The 24,702-nt window shown below is 35.4% G+C and overlaps 1 protein-coding gene across 1 annotated transcript in view; it reads right to left on the bottom strand.

Moving 5' to 3' along the window:
* Window positions 1-1,457: 1,457 nt before the first annotated feature.
* FBXL17 (F-box and leucine rich repeat protein 17) overlaps window positions 1,458-24,702 on the bottom strand; it is a 288,354-nt gene continuing 265,109 nt past the window's right edge. Inside the window, exons 8-9 of the mRNA XM_063422110.1 lie at window positions 16,320-16,462; window positions 1,458-3,323 (exon numbers count right to left, since the gene is read on the bottom strand). Of these exons, the coding sequence (XP_063278180.1) occupies window positions 3,186-3,323; window positions 16,320-16,462 (281 nt within the window). The 3' untranslated portion in view covers window positions 1,458-3,185. The remainder of the gene's footprint in view (window positions 3,324-16,319; window positions 16,463-24,702) is intronic.

The following is a 24,702-nucleotide window of genomic DNA, read 5'->3' as shown; positions in this document are numbered from 1 at the left end:
GTGTGGTGGCAAAATCTCTGATTTGTCCAAGAACAGCCAAGGTGCAGAGTGGGGGAGCCAGTGGAGGATGACCACAACAAACCAATCTTTGGCAGCAAGCAGGGTTTCGAGCCAGGTAACAGCGAAGGCTGATAAGAAGCAGATCACGAGAGGTGGGACAAACTTTTTGACACGTCCATGATACCCCTTGCACAACTGGCTCAGGTATAAAACTCTCGCCTGGGACATTCACAGGTAAGCCTGAAGATACTCATCCCATCTGATGGGGCATAACTGGCTCAACTACACAGTTTCAGTATTTTTAAGAGAAATACGCTTTGTCCTTGTTCAAAGATTACTAGAACATACCTAGTACTACACAGAGCACTTGCTAAGAATGGAGGTATGCCATCTTGGATTTGGCATTTCACTAAATTTCCCACTAATCTTTGTACGTAGGCAAAGGGAATTTGAACCTGCATGAGAAAATTACATCATCAGTAGCCATTCCCCCTGGTGAGGCAAATTGCACGAGAACACTGCCCTCCACATGGCCTTTAGGCGGTGAGAGATGGGTGGAATGATCATCAGGTGAACTATCTGAGTTTGTTTTAACCCTTAATTACACCTGGATGTAAAGAGTGAATGACTGAAAATAAACATTATCTGTCTTTCTCCTAAAATCACCCACCCCTTAATTAAGAAAACACTTAAAAGTTTGTCTTAGTATTTCCTGCAGGCTGAACAAGCCCTTCCTGGAACTGCTTCTGATAAGACAAGTGCTGAGCCACAGGTTACCCTATCTTAACAGCAGGTTTCCACAAATAATTAGAAGGGAAAAAGGACATTTTTTTCTAGTAAAGTAGGCCTTTTGGACCTAGGGAATCTAGAAGCTGCCTATGAGTTTTTGAGTTCACTCTAAGTTTTGTATATGAGAAAACAGGGGTAATTTCTTTTAGAAGAGCCAGTAGCTTTTCTTCCATCAGAATGACATTTCCCCTGCATGGCATGTCAAATACTAAAGAGCATGCAGTATAATGTATTCCTCTAAAACTACTAGGAAATTAAGAAACTACCTGTGTCAACACTGCAATTAGAAAAATGTATTTCCACTAGTTCTTATACCACATAAAATTAAAATTAATTAGTGACGGTGAGATCTCTAGATTAGTATGTTCATAAAACTGAGAGATGAATAGTCAGTAAAAGACAAAACTACTGGAAGTGGTTTAAATGACAGAAGTGAAAAGAGATGACCAACCAGACCCACATTTAAATAATCTGTAGAGTTACAATACATTTTAGATTGAAAAAGATCTCTGGATGTCATGTAGTTAAACTCTATCAGTCACAGTAGGGCCAGTTTACTAAGTATCATGTCCAGGTGAGTTCTATCTGTTCAACAATGGAGATTCCAGACTCTCTGTTGGTACAGTCTAAGTACAGTTAGCTGCACAATAAACAGAAAGCATCACATCTTTATTATTTTATTACAATTTATTGGAAGATCAAAGGTCTCACAAAAAAATAGAAACTTACAAATTGTGTGAATAGTTTTAATGCACTCATGAAGAGACATTAAAAGAAAATTGACTAAGATTCTGTACTATATCTGTAATATAATTCACTAGCTTTATTCTTAAAATATTGTTGCCATTTAGGAGTAAATAAACAGCATAGCATTACACATGTTCACAAGTATTTACCACTTATTTTAAACAAAATCTTTATGATATATTTTTTCCAGAGAAATTAGTTCATCCCCATTTTGGAAAGTCTAATAAGAAAACACTCAACATCCTCACTGGAAGTAACATGAGCTGATGTTTCTGTTGTAAAAAATTATGCTATGGAAATCAACAAATAGATTTACAGAGTTATACAGCCATACTAAACAAGCTTCTATGTTATGCTGCATTAGGCCTTCTGGATTAGCAAAACATTTTGACAATAATGGCAACTTTTCAGCTGAAGCTTAAGTATTTTATAGTTTGGATTAAAATGCTGTAACCTTTGAAAAACAAATATCCAGTGTTACACACCTGACAACATTCTTGACCAAATTGTAATACTCTAAAGGTTAAGACAACTCCAAATTGAAGCTGCAATGTCTGTATTTTCACAATTCTCTGCTCAAATTTAACTCCTTAGAATGCAATGTGTGAGAGAGGGTGAGACAGGCTGTGTGGTACTTGGTTGCTGATTGGGGTTAAACTGTAACAGTCCTACAATGAAAATAAATCATTTTATGTGTTTAATTTGAGTATTTCCTTGCACACATTCTAGTAAGAACCATCTGATCCTACAAAATTATACTCATGATGGGACTCATGTTTAGGTGGCCCTCTCAAGGTAAGCACTGTTTGCATTGTAAAATCCATTCTGAAATAAAACCACACAGGGAATGAGAGGGATCCTGTCACTGACTGACATTCACCTGAATTTTCTAATTCATGAACAGAACAGTATAGTCAAAGGAGACAAGTTCATTTACAATCGAGAGTAAATTTTTTCAGCCAAATATATATAAAATAAGCATCACCAACTTAATTCTGATAGTTCGTGTATTCTCTGTCTTCATGAAGCGTAGCTGTTTATTGTTGTTAGGGTAAGCACTGTTACTCATTATTAACATGTCAAGGTGGAAAGATTTTAATACCGCTACAGTTTCTAATATTTAAATGAAAATAAAAGGAAGATGTTGATAAGAAAATGGTAATTCACCGTAGATTTTCTTATTACTCTGTATCTTAAAACCTCTGGCATAGCTTAAGTAAATAAAAAGCATCAAGTTTAATTCCCAGTTTCAACACAGGCCTCTGTTCAACTGCACTGGTGCTAGCACTGAGTTACCATTTACAGACCAAAGAAAACACACATGACCAAGGCAAAGTAAACAGAGGAAAACAAGCTTAACATCTATAACTCAAACTATCCACAGAACTAGTAGGAATCCACTTCAAGAAATTTGCCAAAGGCATTTTTAACTTTTATGCAAACAAAACCACAATGCATTTCTGAAGTTTTGCTTCAGTATTTGTACTTAGTTGTACAGTACGTTAAAGTCAGTGTACAGCTTTTGCCATTTTACTGTAACCTCTGTAAACTCACAACTATATTGCATCATATGAAAGGTTATAAACCCTTCTGCAATCCCCATTTAGATCTACTGAATGCAGCAGAGTGGAACACGTTGGTACAGAAGGTTAGGAGCCAGAAGACATGTTGGGTGTCCAGCCCATTTGATAAGCCCGCTCCAGTGTTCTCTTGCAGTCTTGCAGCACAGTACTGAAGGTTATGTGTGGATATTGCTGCACCAGCTGCTCCACTGTGGCCTCGTTCACCTGCAACAGAAGAACAGAGCCTGTGATATGCAGAAAGTGAATGAAAAAGGTAACATTAGGCAAGCTACAAGAACGGAGAAACTTTGGACCCCTCAGCGGGCTTGTAGGATGGGGCTCCTTGTTATTATAGGTTTTGGTGCATTTACCACAAAATAAATATACAGAATGTAATGTCCATTACAGAACTGAAGAGATCAAAATCAAACCCCATGCTTCTGACTTCATTGTAAAGGAGGAAGTTCTATCATCCTGGTTAGACAAAATGCTGCCCAGAGTAACAGATTTCTAATTTGAAATAGAAGGTATTTACTCAAAGCTGCTCAAGCAGATATACATTTTAAAATGTGAGGTTTTTGGCTTTGGAAAATGAAAATGGATTGCACCTATTAATTAATTTATGGTACAGTTATGGAGACACTTAAAAATGCTGAGTAGTAATTCCACAATTTACTGAAATGAACTTGCACTGTATGGTTGCTATCAACAGGTCTGCAATTAAAAGTAACAGATAGCATGACTAAAGATGGGGAAAAATACTAATTATTCTGTGTTGCAGGTAGATCAATCACTCCTATTTGTCCCTTTTTCGAAAAGGTAAAAGTACTGCATGTCTTCACATACATCACTGGCAAAAGATTTTATTTTATTCTTCTTTTGTGTTCTCTCCAACTGCAGAGTTGGGATCAATAATTAAAACATACAAGATGGTTGGGTCTGGGATGTCCCTTTTAAATTTGAGACTTCAAAGTTAGCACTTTTATTCCTCATAAGACAAGGTAATCAGACAAACCCAGCTAAACCTAACACCTCTACAACTGCAGTGCTGTGAGGGGATTAATTTGTCAATTATTTTAAAGAAGACTGCAGTTCATATCACAGAGGTAAACAGCTTTCTTCAGCCTTTAGACAAATAAGAGATTAACCTAAGAACCATGACTTCTAGTTGGCTCTCTTTGAAATCTTTGCTGAACAGTTGGGCATTTTAAAATGCATTGATATTACAGTTACTGAACAACTGACATCAGCAGCATGTACAACTGATGGCATTGTTTGCTTTTTCTTCCTCAGTGTTCCACATTCAAGGCCAAAAGTAAAAACCCAGACTGAAATGTTTACTACCATTGCGAAGACCTGTCTTGCGAATAATATTTTAAAGCATGGTAACCACAGTATCTAATAATAGTTTTGTCCTTAAAAGATAACAAGGAGAGCTTCCTTCTGAACAGTGATTGCACCCAGTGACAAGGATAAATGAAAGGTTTAATATCCAGTTCCTCTACTTTGATAATAGAAATACTCAATCTTCATTGGAAGTTTCATCTAGCTGAGACTGACTTGGACAGAAAACTGGTTTAACTTCACAGCACAAACTGTACTTCTCTGGCAAATTGCTATGTTACAGTAACATCTTTCAGTGCTGAAAAACAAGAAGTGACTTTTAATAAATCAAAATGAAATCAGAGATAGCACAAGTCCCCCATAACATTTGATATTTACAGCTGAATACATACTTGCAAACTGTAAGCTACAATTCACAGAAATATTGCTTGGAAGGGAAGAACCCCTATAGCAGCAGTAATTTGCTACTTTATGCCTATCCAAAAAATAGTCAAAAGTCTCTTTTCATTACAGTTATGCTGCAGAGACCCATGGCAGAATCTATCACGCTACCAGAAACTTCTCTTAATGGTTAACTCAGCCACAACAAAGAGGCTTAGAACTGACAGCTGCTAATTTTGCTCTTTCTTAAAGGGAAACTTGAAGAAGATGCATTATTTATCTACTAGATAGCTGCAAATATTACGAGTACATAAAAGCTATTATGATTTAGCACTTATCTGTTGGGTATTATTTGTTAGAATAGCATGGATATTATGGCTTTAGAGCCAGTGTCATATGCATAGTCTCTGTTATAAGAAACAAATAAGGTGAATTCATTACTAAGATGATGATCACACAGAGGGAGGTAGTAAAGGCTCTCCATGTCCTGGTGTGTTGGACTCAAGTCAGGCACACAAGGTACAGTCTAGCTAGGTTTAAGCTGTTGTATTTACTACCAGACTAACTTAGGAATGGCCCATGACACCCAGGAAGACACAGATGTTACAATGGTATCTTTTAGTCTTAAAACCTATGAAGAAATCTACAGTACTTTGTACTGTTTGTCCTAGTTTTTTCTGATACAATTATTACTAGATAAAATAATATTTTATAGAAATTGTTGCCAACTGCTGAACAGAATAGGGAATCTTTTGGCATCAAGTGACAAATACAGTCACAAAATAAACATGAATGTGAAGAAGAGAGATAAAACCATTGCAGAAGTGCCACTGACAAAAACAGCTGTTTTATGACCAAAGCCTGAAGAGTAGAAGCTTTTCTCCATTTTTTACTGGAGCATTAAATAAAAATTTTAAAATATTAGTTTGATCCTAGGCAACTACTTGTGTTATAACTTGTTGTTAAACAGCAAAGTAATGACAAATCCTATGGATATATGGGGAACCATAACATTTACAGAAAGAAATTACTCTGAGCTTGAAAAACTGAGTTTACTGTCATGATAAAGGAAAAAAAATATCTTACCAAGCTTCATGATCAATGATCGAATATACATACTTTAAGTTAAATATAAGTGCTTTTAATCCTGAGAATAAAAAGCAGAGTTAAATATCACGCCAAACTAAATTCAATGTAAGATTATACAACAGAAGAACGAAAAAGAATAATTGGCAATGGGACAACCAACCTGGATCCAGAGACAATAAAAAAAGTATTCCCCATCAGAAGATTTTAATACATCTTCTTCACCATGAGAAAAGTCAGGTCAGACACTAAAACTGTGAAAAACTTTTAGTATTTAAAACCCTCTGTACTACTGGACTAAAACTGCACTAGCTGAAAAACAGGAAAAAGCCAAATAAAATTTTATTCTTTGTTAATGAATGTGAAAAGTAATATCTAAGTCAACTTTGTTAGTATCCTTGTCCTCATTTCCCTAGTGGTAGGATTAAGATGAAAAGAAGTCTTATGCCCAGCCATTAGAACACAAGCTTCTGTCTTTTCGTTAAGATCAGCCTGGCTGGTGATAAAACAAAAGTACTGAATGTCATTACCAAAATAAGTTCATTACACAAACAGAGCAATTTTCCCTTCTGAGCTTAAACATTCTTGTTCAATGAATGAAAACTAAAAATTTCCACATCTTAATATGCTGTAAAATGCTGTATTTTTCTTTCACAGAACTTTCATTAATCTTCATCTTTCGAGTTGTCGAAAGAAAGGCTACTGTCTGCAGATAAATGACGTGGATTATCTAATACATAATCACTCATCTGAATTTGAATAGTTCCTCAATTATATTTTAACACATAATGAAAGAATGCAGCCTGTATCATTAAGAATGAAAGTAATAGGTTTGTGCAAATCCTGGTCATCAAAGAAAAAATGAAAATAACAATGAAGACTGGTTGGAAAATTATTTTTTATTTCTGAAATAAAAAAAAAATATCCCAGGTCAAGGAATAGATTGAAAAACGAACCAAAACAAAACAATAAACAAACAAAGGAGAAGACGAGTTAAGAAAATGGCAAGACCAAGTGGTATCATTTCTCTTTAACTTGATTAGATCAGTACCTAGAAGTCATGATTTTGAATAGTTTTTCCTTAAAGACATGTGAACATGTATTGCCTATTTCCCAGAAGAATACTTGACTTTGTGACGAATGTTACCTGGGGTGGGACCTCCTTAACTTCTTCATCTAATGACAGTATGGTTGTGCAGAGAGTATTTAAATATTATCAGTGCTAGAGTACATTTCTCATGTGATAATTAGGAGTTCCTCTTGGAAAGAACAAGAATATCCTTCTAGTCCATGTGGAATGCAACAAAGGGTTTTGTGATTGCCTCTTTGGAGAACTTTCATCGTCACTCTGCTATGTACACACAAAATGTGACTGAAACACTGAGAAAAATGGGAAATCAGTGCTCAACACTCCTACCCTCCTTCAAGTAAAATGATCTGCCCATAACAGAAAGCTTGAAAACCCCCACCAATCTGTAAATATTTTACCAGAATAAAGTAACCAACACTTATGAGCTGTTTTTTTCAGGCTCAGAGTAAACTGAAAGCTACTCACAATAAAATATTCATTCATATTTGGATGTGGCATGCTATATTTACTCATCTAGTCTGATTGCCAGTATTTACTGATTTGGTACACCACTTGTCTGACACAGAACATCTTCAGAAAACTGTTATGCCACCTTCCACAAGTTTTCATGAAAAATTCAAAATGCAAGCAAGAATAGCTATTAGTTAACTTTATTTTTTTTCCTTTTAAATGCACTGTGTCATTTGGTTCTAGTGATAATTTCAGCATTGTTTTTTTTAATTTCTAGATTCTAAAATTAGGCATTTCTAGAGATGTCAAATTATTCCAAAGGGCTAGGATTAATTCAAGTTTTCCTAATCCTGTTAAGGGAAATTAGAGATTACATTTGAAACCATCAGCCAAAATAGGTATTTCTTTTTAATGAGACTGATACCTTAATTCACAGCTCAGGATGAGAAACAGAGGCATAGGGGCTTCTCCTGGTTACTTTTCCTTAGTTTATCCTTTACTTTTCCTTTATCTTTAGTTGATACCATGTCCTGGAAATCTTCTATGGGATTCAATACTCTTTCACTAAATAGCCAAGAATTGTAAGATTTCCTACTGATCTCCAAAACTCCTCCTACAGGTGCATCAGGGTCAGTCTCAGAATTCAGTTCTGACTGTAAAGCTATTAAAATGTGCCAAGAATGTTTGTGTTGTGTTATCTAGAGCAATACTGAAAAGCAAGAGTAGAGCCATCATCTGAACTGCAAGTTTTATGCAGCTCTACACAGTGTATAGTAGTCAGCATTTATCTAAAGAATTTGACTGGTCTCTTTCAATAACAAAACCTAAAAATCTTCACATCTGAATGACTTCAGTTTAATGAACAAATTGCTTGAAAATTGAAAAGAAAAAGTTATCTCCTTTCCAAGTTAATAACTGAAACCAATAAGTTAAGTAAATAAGCTAAAGCTTGCAAAACTGGATTAGTACAAAGGTGCACTACTAGAACTTCATATAAAAACCTGCTTGTGTCCCTCAGACCACCATTCATGGAGGATAGCTGAAATAATTTCTGCATAGAATCTAGCCTAGCCCTTGGAAGGGGCATTGGCCAACCGATTTCTGAGGACAACAGAGGTTAGTATCTAAGTTACACAACGTTATAGATCAGTCATTAATAGAAAATAACAGACTGATTTAAAATACCCTGAGTCAGCAATATCTGCACAGAAAGGCATTAATAATACACAGAACTGCTAGCTTAATCTTAGAAATCTAGTACTTGCAAAGAATTTTAGAGAATTATTAGCAGGTGAGAGGTAACGTTCAGATCGAAAGATTTTGTGAGCTGCCATACAGATAGTTGGGTTAGAAGAACGGCACAAGTGTTATCTTTACATTTCTACACATAAAGAATCACAAAATCAACTTCACACAGAAGAAATGCAAAACGGATTTGTCCCCAAAGGGCTTTCTTATAATATTGCTGACATTTTTACTTATGGAGTGGTATTGCAGCATTAGGGCTACTGAAATTTGTGTGCACTTCTGTCTCAGTACACTTAGAGCAGTATTGCACTACGGCCATATTTGTATGCAATGGTCAAGGAAATTACTTTATAGTCATTGTGTGCATCCGTAACAATGGAAAACATTTTATGTTCCTCATTCTCTAATGTTTTACAGAAAAATCCAATATATAACACCTGGAGATATAGGCAAAACATTTTCACACAGTCTTTTCACTACGTTGTATTTTGCTTCCTCAAGTGAATGTCTTATAAAAACTGTACTTTGATTTCTTTTTCTGCTAATAGTTGAATGAATTATATTCTCAGGTGGCCCAATTATAACTGTTGCCTGTAGCCATAACAAAATTAAAGATTTCTGGAAACGTTTTTTGTGAAGTGCACTTGATCAGCTAAGGCAGACATATTCCACAGTGTTTCAGTGACTGCCCTCATGCCCAGGGGCAGTACCCTTGTTTAGGACTTTAACAAAATAACAGCACTACCAATATTAGGACAATATCCTATAATCCAAATAAAGTCCCTTACAACTTGAGAAAAAAAATTATTTTGACTTAGAGGATGATGTTATTGAAAAAAGAAGAAAAACAATCACGTATGCACCCACATACAAACACTGTATTTGTAGACTCATAAACAATGAAATTGGCAAGTGTAGTCTGATGTTCTATTATTACGACATTTGACAACTTAATTGTGTTAAGCCTTAGCAATTAATTACCCATTTATATTTGTAAAGGGGAAGGAGTAGGTAAACAGAATTATCTGTAATCTTTTCTGCCAGGTGAATTGAAATAAATGGAATACACAAATCTTCTAATATTCCATGGTAGCACTTCTGGAAGGATTTCAGAAAGTGTGGCAAGGTTGCTTGTAGAGTATACAAGAACTTTACAGTTCTTGTTTAAATCTCATCTGAGAAAGGAGTGAAACTCATTGTTGTGGTTGTGTTCTCATGTGAATCCTATTGCCTCAAACTGCCAGTCTACTGCAAACTGGCAACACCTATTTCAGATCTCTGTGAGGATGCACAATTTTCTGCAACATACTATTTTTCATTGAAGTTGTGTAAGTAACAAAGGTTTCATTCTCAGTTCTCTTTGCTTATTGTGAGAGTTTATTTTTCTATTAAATCAGAGAAACCCCTTGAAAGGAGTCCTTCAGTTTGGCTGGTTATTTGGTTTGCTAATTCTGCCCATTTCCTCAGATGAACTTCTAGACTCCACACATGGAGTATTTCCAGGTAAAAATATTACCAGTATTATACACATTTCAAAAACTTTGTTCTTCTAAAAACTGCAGTTAATAAAGACCCAGATGCAGTAAAATGACAGTGGTAATTTATATGGTGATAAATATTCTTTCAGATTACTTTCTGCCTATTGAATTAATAACACTGAATTTTTTCCTTCCTATTTGACTACATTAACAATAATTTGAGCACATTACTGTAATACCTGTCAAAATGATGGCATGTAAAACTAACAAGAAGTCTTTCTCAAAAGTTGCCAGCTGGCAAAAATAACTGGAAGTTCCAGGGAGCAATGCTTCTAAAATAATTTCTTCTCCCCACTTTTGTTTTACTCATAAAAATGCTGACCAGTTCCCATTTCATTCTTCCTTAACAGTTGGCATTATCATGATTTTGAACTGTTGATTAGCACCTGAGGACTATTAGAGAATGATATGGTCAGGTGGGTGCTTTTTAAAAACAAGGAAAATTTCACTAATTCTAGAAAATTCCATCTTCAGCTCAGTGCTATGGAACTGCCGCAGAGTATCAGCTTGGATGATAAAAATCTTTTAGCAAAGAAACAGTTAAACCAGAAGAGCAAAATCTTTAGCTTGTATAAAAATCCTTTTTGTGTGTGTGTGTTTTAGCAGATGCTTTCATTTACACACATAATGGATCTGTTATCCTAGTTAGCTAGGGGGAAAACGCCGAAAGTAGTATTGTTCAGACTTTTTAAAATTGTTGTATTGAAAAGCAAAGTGAAATAAATGCTATTCTTCTTTTGTTGTGGGATAGCTGTGGTTTCCTTTTAATGGGATTCACAGATCTCATGAATCTAAAATCTTCATTATTCAAAGAGAGATCTATCAATTCCAGCTCCTATATTATACATATAAAACTTAAAAAAATACAGCAATTCTTTTTTTAATATGCAGCAATGTACTTGAAAAGATTATAGTAATTTAAGCAAAAAAAAAGGGATACAGAATTTTTCTTAAAGAGAAGGATTGGATATTTTCATTCCTCTTCAAATCACAAAACCATAATTTCAAATCTCAAAATGAACCCCTTGTAATATAAAAGAGGAAATGGTAGCAATTTGGCAGGTTTTCTGATCAGGCTAATGATAGCATTTTCTGAAAGTGGAAGGCAAATTGCTGTGATAATTATATTAAAACAAGATATGGCTCTGTATTATCACTATTCTGCCATTGATTAAGTACAGCTTAGCTCAAAAGTATATCTGAAATTGACAGACGTATCTCTAGAACCTAGGATATATAATAGAGCTAATATTCTTTTTCACTTACCTTCACTTGCAGATTGCTATGTAAATTAAAAGCTTGTGAGTGATGGGTAAAAATGTTTCTCTTAAACAACAGGAGCTGCATTCCTGTTAGGCTAATGATTTGTGATCTTCACTGAATATGTATTTACAAATATTTGTAAAACAAGTTTTGTAGAAGGACAAAGTGAAAAATTATATTAAAACTCCACATATTGTCTAAAAATATTATTCTTACTTAAGATGCAAATGATTTCTTAACTGACCATTTTTATTTTTAGGGATCATCTATCTTTCTTCCTCTCTCTGGTAATATAAAATAGTTTGTCATTTTGTCAGTTGTACTGACCATCAACTTCTGTGCTCTAATATCTCATCAAAACTAGAATAGGAAATATATGCTACAATTTATCTGAGAAAGTAATCTGGAATAAGTATAGGAATATAAGTAAGGAATATAAGCTTTCAGAAGTATTTTCATGAAAAGCAACTATGTCTTTTCTGAGAAATTAATCTCAAAAAATAGAAAGGAAAAAGCAAGGAGAAAAAAAGAAAGAAGAAAGCAAGGAATAAGGGCCAACATGATTTATTAACTAAGTTGTGTATCCTTTCACAGCCAACTTTGTTAGACTCTCTTCATTTCATTCACACATAGTGGTGAATATTGAATTTTGTGGCCTCTGTTTTTCAGTGTCATTTTTCTGCCTATTTTCCCAAGAAATGTCTCCTGCATTTATGTGGGAGCACTGCTGATAACCACCACAAACTGCACCACAGTTATAGGAAAAGGATCTTGAAATATGAAAATTGTGTGTGAGAAAAGCTGCAGGAAGATTATTGTGACACATTGTTCAACCAGTCAAGTTATCACCCAGGAAAAAAACAAACCAAACAACAAAAAAACCCAACAGATTTTTAGTCCCTATTTCCTAGTTGACACCCAGCCATTTTCTCCAAGGGTGAAGATTTTAAGCTGCCACTATTTAAAGCTGTTCCACTTCTTGTGAGAGCACAAGAAGTGCTATAAAGACATCTTTCAGCTGAGTTCTAGCAACAAAAAGAGAACATCATACTTTTCCCCCATTTTTTTAACATCAAATACAAAATATACCAAGATAATTAATTAATTAACTGGAAGAAGTAAATAGGCTTTAGATCAGTTTAGGGGAAGGAATGTACAGTACACTGTGTTCAGAAAGAAAAACTTGAAATGTGCATTTAAATCTGTTATTTTGATGTAGGCATCATTTTATGCCCTTAGGATGCAAGTAAAGCTCATAGAAATTCTGATGTCAATGTTTGTGGGAGGAAAGAAAGCATTCTGTAACTGCCCACACCTATCTCAAGGTACTTAAAGTAATTAAAGGAAAAAATCAATTATCTCTAAAATATCCCTTATCCTAGGCTGTGACAAAAAATACAGACCTACAATTAAAATTTGATTGGAAGAACAGATAGTCATGTTCTCTTTCTGCTGTGGGGAACTAAAGTTAATTTAATATAACCCCTTGCTATGCTTTTCTTGGTGTTCACCGGGGTCACAAACCAAGAGCTGCGGTGCCCCCAAGCAGCACCAACCCACCATGTGTTCCCACACAGTCACATCAAGTCCTAAAACACAACCTTGGGCTGCAGCACCCAGCAGCACAGTATTCCTCTCTGCAGAGGAACAGGGAGTTTCTGGTTCCACCCTGCTCCTAGAGCACTGTGAAGAGGTGATACCAAGCAACAAAGCCTGGCTTGCTGTCCCTGGGAGTGCAGCACGGCACAAACACAGGCAGCAACTGGAATGCAAAACAGAAATGTCTTCTCTTTCATGCCTTTTCAATTATAAACCTCCAAAATGTCCTGCTTAGACCTTAAATAATTACTGATTTTATTTGTCACTGCTTTCAAAAGAAATGGAGACTCAGAATGGCAACATTTTCTTTTCACGGAACACACGACTTGTGGAATCCTGCGTGTCGCCTGGTGCCTGCACAGATGCACATGTACCTACGTACACAAACATTTATTTGGACAGTCAATACCCTGTCCAATGAGAGAGATCAGAAGGGAGAAGGGGCCTAACTGCTTCAAGTACTTATTCATGTTGGTATGCAGACAAGTGGGTAATTCTGTTATCTAGAACATAGGTATTTAAAAACATTTAGAGTCTGGTCTAGATCACTTTCACACTTCAGGAAGTCTGGATGACAGTCTCTCAGATGTATCTCGTCTGATACAGAAAAGTTCCAACTAAAATACATGCTCTCATTATGATGACCTCATGGTAAAGTCAGCAGTTTTTTATGACATTTCTCAAAACAATGTCATCTATTTTAGGGCAAAGACCATATTGCTCCTGTGGTGTGCATGTTAGATGCTAGGAAAAATGATAAAAAGAAAGGTCATGGCAATAGTATTTTGATGAAAAATGAGTAATTTGATTATTTTCATGGTGTGGATCAATAATGCTCTGCATCTACTGAAACACATTGCCTGGAGGCACTTGGATAATCAATGGCATAAAACAGAGACTGCCTTTACCCAGGCTTGCAGCCTCTCTTGATCTTTCTAGGGAGGACCCTTGACGCCTCCAATTTATGTCAAGTGCATATCAAAGAGATTCCAAAGAGCCTGGCTCATAAAGAGTGTTTTAGTGGTACCCATTTGAAGTCTACTTACATGTGTTCCTTATGTAACTGTGTTTAAATACTTCCCTTCCAAATGACAGGGAATTCTTAGAAAGCCATAAAAAGGCTACCTGGTACTAGCATAACAGTCAGTACCTCAAGGTAGTCTGGTTAGAAGGGACAAATCTTCTAACCTTCTCTTCACTGCAAGCTGGCAGTAGTACAAAGACAAGAATTTTGACCAACAGGGAGTGTAAATAAACCCTTCTGCACCACCCAAGAATTCTCTTTAATGATGTGCTGGACACTGACATTTTTAATTTAATAGAGCAGCCACTGGAAAAAATTAGTTCTGCATGATATTGGGGAGAGACAGTTGAGAACACAATTTTGTTCAGTAATTTCTCTGTTCGTTTGAAGTGGAAAAAGGGAGTTGGCATCTTCTAGCTGCCAAAACTCCCTTAAGTCAAGGATACTTACTTCATTGTGTCTGTGGAGCTATTCTTCCCATCAAGGCTTTGCAAACAAGAAAATAATTCCCAGTGGTAGTCCCGCTACTACACTGTTCGCTGTAACATCGTTTATGAATTTCTTAACATCTTTTAGCTATCATACTTTGAATACTTGCAGATGCACACACACACTCGCAGGCACACAGTCAACAGTGCTTTCCTATCTTCCCTGAAGCTCTTAAGTACTATTTATTCTTTTTCCCTTTTAGTAGTTGATTTTCATAACAAAAAAGATGTTGTATACTCCTCTAAAGAACTAGAAAAGCATTTACCAGCACTTAGAGGAATACAGACTGCAGTACATGTCTACAAAAACTACATATAGTTTAACTTATGAGGCAGTAAAGCTTGTTTTCAACATCAGGATTATTGATTTTCTATAGCAGTTGAAGATGCGATAAAATTATTGCACTTATTAGATCGTTGTTGATTGTTCAACATTAGCTAAATTCACAAAATAAATACATGTGCAGAAGTGGTTAGATGATTCTGGGTCAGGTCTAATTCCCAAGGTCAAGTTACCCTTTTAACATTCTCTAAGTACATAATCTTAGCGCAATCCATCAGAGATTCACAAACTCCTTTTGTCTGTTGGCTCTTATAAAACACTAACGTTTAGGAGATTAAGTGGACTCGGCTTTGATAGACAGAGCAATTCTTCCAAAGTGCTCAACCTCCTACCAAACTGAAAACTGCCTAAGGCTGGCTTTGCAAAATGCTATTTCTAACTTTACCACTGACCTGGACATTATTATTCCTTGCCACCTGAAATACTGGGTTTTGTCACTGTCTTCTATAGTACACTGTGAAGGATGCACAGTAATGGTTTGGAGCATGAAGTTTCTTAGACTAAAATCTGTTTTTCCATAGAATGTATCCAGTCAGAAATCCACAAGCCTGAGAGATGCTTATGATGGGGATCATAAGCTGGACATTTTGTTGATGATGGCTGGAAAGGAAACAGTCCCTGCAGGTTATGTGAAGACTTGAGGTCAGAGACTCTGGACCTTCAGTGACTTTTCTTTTAGCTATTTCTGCTGTGTTCCCGGGCCTCTTGATCTCACTTTGAAACTGGAACATGATTTCTGAAGGCTATACACAGGGTGAAGTGGAGATGGACTGCCCTCTCCTCTTTTCTTGTAATGATAAAGTGCTAAAACTTATAGACACTCTTACTATACTCCAAGTATAAAGCTACATAGTAAATAACTAAGTTTTTTTTTCTCGTTTTAGCATTATGGTTTTATTCAAATCTTTGTTCAAAACCATGATATATAATCAGGAGCATAGATATATATAGAAAATCACTGAATCACTCTTGAAGTAACACTGAAGATTTTCTTTTTCCTTTTTTCTAAAAAACAAAGTAGTCTGTCACAGTTGTCAACATGACATACCAAGCAGTTTCAGACAAAAATATTCGAAACTGTCAGAGGGCAGATTTTACAAAAACTTTCATGAGCACCTCAGGCTGCAAGTGTAACCTATGGGTGTATTTTGAAAATCTATGTCAGCAAACAATTATAATGCTCCTTCTAGTCCTCTGGGTGCCTTTTGAGCTGCATATATGAACACAGCATACCAGAAGAGTTGCCACAGCAGTGTATACTGAACATTTTTCTTCAGAAAAACATAAATCCTGCTGCCTCCCTCACACAAACAGAGGAACACTCTCACATTCAGAATCAGGCACCAGCTCAGGCAAAGGCTCCTTACCTGATCACATCTCATCAGTCCCAAGTATCTGAGGGATTTGCTGCGCTGAGCGATCTGGGTAGCTCCGCGGTCCGTGATCTCTTTGCACCATCCAACATCCACCGTCTCTATTGTCATGCTGTACTTCCCAATGGCTATCAGAGCTGCAAAGACAATAAAGGCATGAAATACACAACTCAGCACATGGTGGCCTCAGCTTCACGCACATACTGAACAATGCTGAAATTGAGGTTGTCATGCACTTTGTAAATGACATTATATTTCATAATTCTGAACTTCAAACACAGAGATAAACATTTTCCTATATATTTTTCTATCCATCAGGATAAATAGACCAATTATTAATGAAACTGAAATAAATACAGAATAAAACTAATTCTATCTCACTTTTCAGAGAAAATCACTAACTTGATACTACTAACACTTTTTTTTTCCAGGAAAATAATACTACCAAGACAGCACTGAGATTAACAGAACATTTTGTGAGTCAATAAAACATGGTTTTAGAAAACCCTGCAGGAAATTTCATGTCATATATTTTACAATGATATTCTAAAGTTGCATTTTTTCTCATTGTTCATATTGGTGATATAAGAACAACAGTGTGTCTCACTTCCAAGTTTTCTTCACAAACACTTTTCCAGTAAAAATAAAGAAAGAGTTAAAAAGGTCATAAGAAATTAAAGGAAAAATTTGAACCTTTATTAAAGGAAAAGAAAGAGGATCTAGAAGTACGGAATAGGCTGAGAGAAACCACAAGGGATATGAACCGGCTGAGAAGGTTTTGTCAAGACATAACAATGACATAAAAGATACAAATCACTGGCACCCTGGTCACCATGGACTACAACACTTTTCAGAAATATGGACTCAGGAAGTCAAGCTGGGATTTATTAACAGAAATTTTAGCAGCTAAAAATCTCAGTTTAAGAAAAAAGGCCAAGGCTTCTGGTGTAGAAGTCAGCCACCTGCATATAATCAAGGGGTAGGATGTTCAGTTTTTAACTCAAGTTATAAGGCAGCTGTTGAAAAGGAAGATGAAGGAGGGACTTATTCCAAGTAATGTGTGTATCTTTAAAGAGTTGATTTTTCAACAGCTGTTCTGTTCATGCTACATTCCCAAATGCCAGGGAAAAAAAAAAAGAGGAATTATGAAGAGCTGGTAGCTCTTAATATACAAGATATCAATCTTAGCTAATCAGCATGTACCTGAGATCTAGAAGAGAAGAAAAAGAACCCACCTCACCTTCCAGTGGTTTTGCAAAGAATTGTATTGATAGTGTACAGCAGCAGGGATATTTGGATTATTTAGAAATATCTAGGTAGACATGATTAGAAAAAAAGATGAGCCAAAAGAAACATTCTCAGAAACTTGTGGAAGGGGAAGTAGTGCGTAATTTCTTTCTTGTAGCAGTTTTCCAAGAAGGACAATATTAACTGAATTTTGTTAATGTAATATTGAATGTATGATAAAATCACCTAAGTAGTTTCATTATGGTTTCACTGATATTTGTAGGACAATACCGACTTTCTGGTATCTTTCCAGCACATTACTTGAAAAGAAGTCTTAATTTTGCAATATCTATATCTATATCTATATCTATATCTATATCTATATCTATATCTATATCTATATCTATATCTATATCTATATCTATATCTATATCTATATCTATATATCTATATCTATGTCTATGTCTATGTCTGTATCTATCAGAAAATAACCTTTGTATTTTTTAGACATGGTTTAAAATATCACTAATTATAGTGATAATATATAAAAATATGGATAGTCAGAAACTTTCTGCATACATTTTTCAATAGGAAAAGCTATAGTCATAGATTATTTTATCTCCTCCACACAAAATGCTATAGACTTGAAGCAGTGCAAAAATACTGAAAGACTTCCACTACATTAATATAAAATAACATAAGTTCATTTGAATATTTTGCCACTCTTTGTAAAGTTACAACCATATTTGCTATTCTCAGTGCTTCATGTAAAACTGACAGAAGAAAATCAACATAGTATACTTTCATGGAAGTGCCATTAAAGACTATTAGAACACACTGACAAAATCTGTCCCCAGACTAGCAGACATCTCTCTGGAAAACCAAGTATTTTGACAAGAGTGTACAATGTTATACTGAAATCACGTACCACTACAGTTCATCTATTAAACACAGATGCCATTTGAAAACTCCAGTGAACCATATTTTCTGGAAATCTCCATGTGTGCAACTGCACCCTTACAAGAACACTCTGGATTAAAGACACACTATTCTGTTGCTATCAGCATTTAGCAGTAGGAGATAAAGAAAGGCCATGAGAACTGGTGAAAATGTTACAACACTTTTCCAGAACACTTTCCTCACATGAAAAATGTGGCCCCAAACTGGGGTTTATGCCTCTGTACTCTCGTAAGTTCATCTGATCAGTCTTGCTGCCCACAAAACATAAAATCCAAAACATCCTGTGGCAAGGAATCCTGCCGTTCAGGATTCTCTCCTCTTTCAAAAACCATCTTTTCCTTGCGGGAAATGCTTCCTGGAAATGCCAATGGACTGTATCGACCAGGTCTTCCTTATTATTTCCCGACTTCTTCAATGCACTGAAGCATAACCTCTCTTAACAAAAGCTATGGCAACTCTTCCTGGATACATTGTATTTATTCACACGTTCACTAACTTTTTACATTCCATATAACTAACTCACCTGATACAGATGCCAGATTTATCAGTTAACACTTTTCTGATCCTCCCTGAACCATTTTTTTGAAATACTTCTGCAAGGCAAGCCTGTGGTAGTCAGGCAGGTTTAAGTGAAGGATTACACAGTGCTGCTAGGAGCTTGGCTATTTCATCCTCAAGTTCTTTTACTGAGCACACACACTTCTGCTTGTATGAGCAAAATACTTTAAGCCACAAGCTTCAGCTAAGAAAATGGTTGCATTGCTCAACAGCTTTTCCTTCTCTCTGCACTTGCCCACAATAATCAGAATACACCACTATTCTTCAAAAGCTTGGCAGTAATTTAACAAGGAAACAAGCAAAACCCTTACAAAACTAAGTTTGAATTCTCCGACTTGACAACTTGTAGCACAGTCAGCAGTGAATAGTCAAAACTGTGTTTCAACACTAATGACAGCCAGGCTTAAAAACATGGTCAGCGATCAAAGGGAAGAACCTGACACACTGAAATTCAGTAGAGAAGGACACACAAAAATTCTCTATTTAGTTTGAAGATACTGGCTTTGACAAATGAACCTCTCTTTTTCTTTTAATATTTAACAAGGCATCCAATTCTTTTTTCTCCTTTTTATACTGCCATTTATTTTGGCAAAAGCAAGAAATCATATTTCTTTTTCCAGTGCTAGGTTTGTGGAATGGAAATCAACTGATGTACAGTTCCTACTCTGCAGAAGATAAAGTGTAATGTCTCCAACTGGAATTGGAAAATCACCCCTACAGCCTTGAGCTGTATCAAGTGAAACTGTTTTCTGGTTGTAATGGTACTTGGCTGTAGCTGAGAAGTTGAAAGCACCAGGTTTGTAGCAAAGGGAAACATCTTTTAGATGATCAGCTGGAACAGCTGGGAAAACTAGAAAAATTCCATCCTTAGTGCACTACCACTAAGAGCAAATTGTAATTTAACCTCACTTTATTTTAAACTGATTAAGTTAAACTGACACATGTTAATGCAACTGCTACTACAGACAGAAATGCCTGTCAGAGGAAAGGCCTCTGTTCAGCTGTGCATAATCTGTGAAAGCAGTGGCTGCTATGTGGGTGTTGTCATCAAGTCTAAGGTTGCTACAACAGAAAAAATAACATACGTATCTTTGATATAAGCAACTGAAATTTGGCCTACTCTTAATTTAATTTAAAGTTATTTTTATGTTTGGAAACAAATACCCCAGATTTTGCATAATATTACCAAATACAACTGTTTGGAAATCTGGGGTATTGAACACAATTATGTCCAATTAAAGATATTTTTAATGACATGCCCCTACTACATCACAGAATGCTTCCTTAATCAATAAATGAAAATAAACCTCTGTGAGGCTTAACTGAATAGCTGTTTTCTTCCTGTTATTACCTAAAATGAAAATGCACAAGGCACTGCATTGGGTCAGCCTTCAGTGAGGCCTGGACAAAAACGCTTTTAAAAATTAATTATGATTGATATCATCCTTACACCAGGGCATTATAGACATACATGCATTCATGCAAAAATAATTTTTGCATTTATTTACTTCTTTTTTCATTAATGTCAAAAGCACTTATGTGTGCAAGAATTACAGTTTAAATTTCCAGTGTAGCTAAGGGTTTTACAGAGGACAAATCAATCACTCAACCAAGGATTACCAAGCAATAGTCTTCTCACAGAACTTTCCATTATATTTTTATTTTTAAATGTATGCATTATGTAATAAATACATATAATTAATATTTATCTATGAATACCTATATAAAACAAAATTATACAAAATAACACATTGTATTATCTTTTAATTTATTATATATCCAAAAGCTAATAAGGTGGCCTTGACAGTTATCTACTAACTTCTAGGGAGTCTAATTTATAAAAAAACTTTAGAAGTTTATGAGAGTTAAAACTGCAATAAGCAGATGCAATAAAAATAAAATTGAAATAAAAAGAAATCAATACATTCAGGTGTTAAAAAAATGGTGTAACAGTTGAGCTTAGCGGACTTTGAAATAATCTTCTGCTGTTGGCGTTATGGAGTTACTCTCATTTGCCTGAGTTATTTAAAGTATGAGTGGACAAAGCTTTGGAGAGAGAAGAAAATGTTCTACATGACAGACCAAAAATAGGCAACCTAAAAAGTATTTTCTATCTTTTATTTATATTGTTCTATTGAATTAGAATCAAAAGAGAAAGATGAAAATCATGCAGGTAAATTATAAACATCTGAATAAACAGAGGTTTTACAGTCACCAAAATTAATTTAATATTTCATTTCCAGTGATTTGTGGAAAAGAACTTAAAAATTAGCATGCAATTAGACACAAACACTCGACAACTGTAAAATACTGTTGAATATAAACAATACACTGCCAACTGATTTTAATATATTATAATATCAACAAATGGAAACCTTAACTTATAAAAACACTCCCTACAGTATAGATTAAATATTGCTTATACATAGAAAAGGCTTTTCTTTACAAATGCATGCCCATAAAAACTTAAATTAGGGCAACAGAATATTATTCTCCAGAGCAAATCTTGATGCCATAAGAAAAAACACTCGATAATTTTGCTCATGATACTAACTGTGCATGTTCAGCCCCTGCACTGATGAGGTTGGTGGTTGTCTGCCATGCAAATTACTCAAGTCCTGCAGTTTAGCAAACCTGTTAAGTGCATAGAGGCAGCACATGCCTAATTCCATTTCCATGTGTCAAAAGATGTTTAGATGCTGCAACCATGCACAACAGTTGAAGAAATCACTGCTTGAGTTCTCCACTACCTTGCTCATCCAGCAGAGCAATCATAGCTCACAATTCATATTGCTTATGCCTCAAATGAAAGAGTCACTGTGTGATACAACTTCTTATGCAATTCATTTATTTCTGTTTTGAAATTTTAAGGGTATTTTTATGACTTAAATGAATGTTTGTTCATCATATCCTGATATAAATCATGCACCAAGCACTGTAGTTCATCTTGTAGAAGTAAAGGCTACCATGGATGTATCAGTCCAAACTCCAGTTTGCGCTCGTTTCCTAGTAAAAGCTCTAATTCTGCTCAGGCTTTTGCAAATCCAGCTGACAGGTACTATGACATGGTTTTTAATTCCTTTATAATCACGAACTCTCGTTATAGCTACGCTTCAGTGCCACCAGGAAATAGCAAAGCAAGAGAGATAGAATCTGTACAAAAATGGCCTTCTCCCAGGAAACTCAGCCAATTCCTGTCATGCACTTAAGTACATTCCTGGTTTTCATTGCAGTTCCCTTGAAATTAAAGTAAAAACATAAACAGAGGATATAGAATGATCTTTCCTTTTATGTTGAAAGATGTTACGTAGAGTTTTAGGCTATTCGATAATAATATATGTAATACATAGACGCATATAATTCAAAATATTACAATCACTTATTAACAGTCCGTTCTGGTAAACGAGTTAAGTTTGTCAAGTCCACAGAAAAAATTAAAAATCAGGATATAGAGATGCTGGTTGTGAAAAAAGAAGAATTTTACTTTAGCTCTTAGTCACATGGAATTGTAAGAGGGGGCTAGAGACTGAAGATGTTTTCCCAGAGAGGGAGTTTAACGGTTTAGCCCATTCAATTGTGAGATCAGGCAAGATTAGAGCGTGCCTCTTTGGAGAATGACAGAAAGTAATCCTAAATGATGTGGGAACACACCCTTTTGTACATTTAGCTTTGTCTTTCTCGCCTAAGGAATCTAGCTACTGTATTCTTCTGATTAATAAATAGTGACTTTGAAAAGCCTGCTCGATGGTCTGCAAATACTTGCTGAGACAAAGGATGACATCTCTGACAGAGGTCTGTACTCATTCTGCCAAAGACAGAAAATGTTGAAAACACACATCCTAAGCTCAACAACAACAGAATTATGCATTTTGCCCTTTTAAAGAGGAGTCATAAATTCATCAATTTGAAAGGGTACACATCAAAAAGATTAAAAGGATGAAGGATGAAGCACATCTAAAAAATGCATGACAGCATGTTACTTCTGTCACGCACTAAAGAATTTCACACTGTTTGATGGTAGAACAATAACTACTTAAATCATGATTCAGTGTAACAACTTCTAAGTTTTGATAAGCTTAGCAGCAAGCAGAGTACAATAGACACAATTTTAGTACATAAAATTGAATCAAATTTAGACAAAAGAGCCAAATACATACATAGAAAATAAAAACTGTTTACAAAAATAGAATTTTATGTACACAATCTAGAAGTGGAAGAAAGGGGCTATTGAAAGTTTAGAATTTTGCAAGTCCTGATGTATAACTGTTCCGTACCCAACAACAGGTTAGATATTTGACTGTTCACCTAAACACACAAAAAGTAAAAGGCAATACTTTCACAAAATGCAACAGGCAATACACCCAAATAAACCACAGAGCACGAGGTGTTACACCAGACAGGCTGTTCATGTACTTCAATGATCATGCTGTATTTTTAACTCCCAAAAACAAACCCAATGCCATTTGAAGATATTGATACAGTATTTACTGTTCTCTACTTTAATAGTACAGGTTATTATTAATAAGAATCACATATTTATTTTTCTAACCCAGCCAGTTCATACTCACTCTCCTTACTCAGTCTTCTTCCAATATGGCAAGTGATCACTGGAAAACTGGGTTCGTGCAATAGGATTAGGGTTGTGTAATCTTGTACAGTGGTATGCCTGGGAACTCAGAGCAAAGGCTCGACAGAATAGCACTGAACAGAATGAAAAAAACTACTGTGCTCTTCAAGACATTGTGGATTATGGAAAAAAATTAAGAGAAGACAAAGAAAAAAAATAAAAAAGTGAAACAAGAAACGATTCCTACATATATACACGTAGACAGATCTGTATAGTCTACATAAATATATGAATATTTGATAAGATAGAATATTAACATCTTTGTTAAAACTCTTTATAGCCCTGGAATATCATTCTCTGGTACATTATGTTTCCACTTTAACTATTTTTCTTCTTTTCCTAAATTAATAATAAAAAAGTTTTCATTGAACATAGTAGAATGCCTTCCATGTGCACATCTGTAACATTTTGGCTGTGCAGAGAAATGCTAGAAATGTGAACAAACAAACCAATGCAAACCCTCAATATATCTGATAAAGCATCCCACATCCTCATTTTCAAATTTCTCTGCAAAAAACCTGTATGTTTAATATCAGTTCAACAGCTACTTTCCACATTCTTGAAGACCACAGTTTGAAAGCTATTATTTCAAAGACAGAAGAGTCAAGTGTTCCATAAAGAGTAGGAAGAAACTATTCAACTTCACATAGCAGTAGAAAAGTCAAAATTAGCCTATAATTCCTAAAGAAATGCTTGGGCTTGTACTAGAAAAGCAATCTCAAAAATAGGAGCAACAGTTGATCTTACCTAGTGATGAGACTAAAAGTACTACTAGGGCATTTCCATAGCCTCAAAAAAGGAGTCTGAAAAAAGAACATTCAGACAAAATAATCTGTGTGCACCATCACTGCTCTTTCAACTCCTTCTTACTTTTAAGATACTTTAATTTTGTTTAGAATATCTTCATAAACTAGTTTTGTCCTCTTTCAACAACCACTTGTTATCTATGTAACTAACACCAGTATGACTATTACATTTAGGAAGTTTCACAGAAGACCTAGGGTC

Source organism: Prinia subflava, chromosome Z, assembly GCF_021018805.1.
Source record: "Prinia subflava isolate CZ2003 ecotype Zambia chromosome Z, Cam_Psub_1.2, whole genome shotgun sequence".
Classification (NCBI taxonomy): domain Eukaryota; kingdom Metazoa; phylum Chordata; class Aves; order Passeriformes; family Cisticolidae; genus Prinia; species Prinia subflava.
Note: the sequence above shows the minus strand (reverse complement) of the source record. Positions and strands in the feature narration are given on the sequence as shown.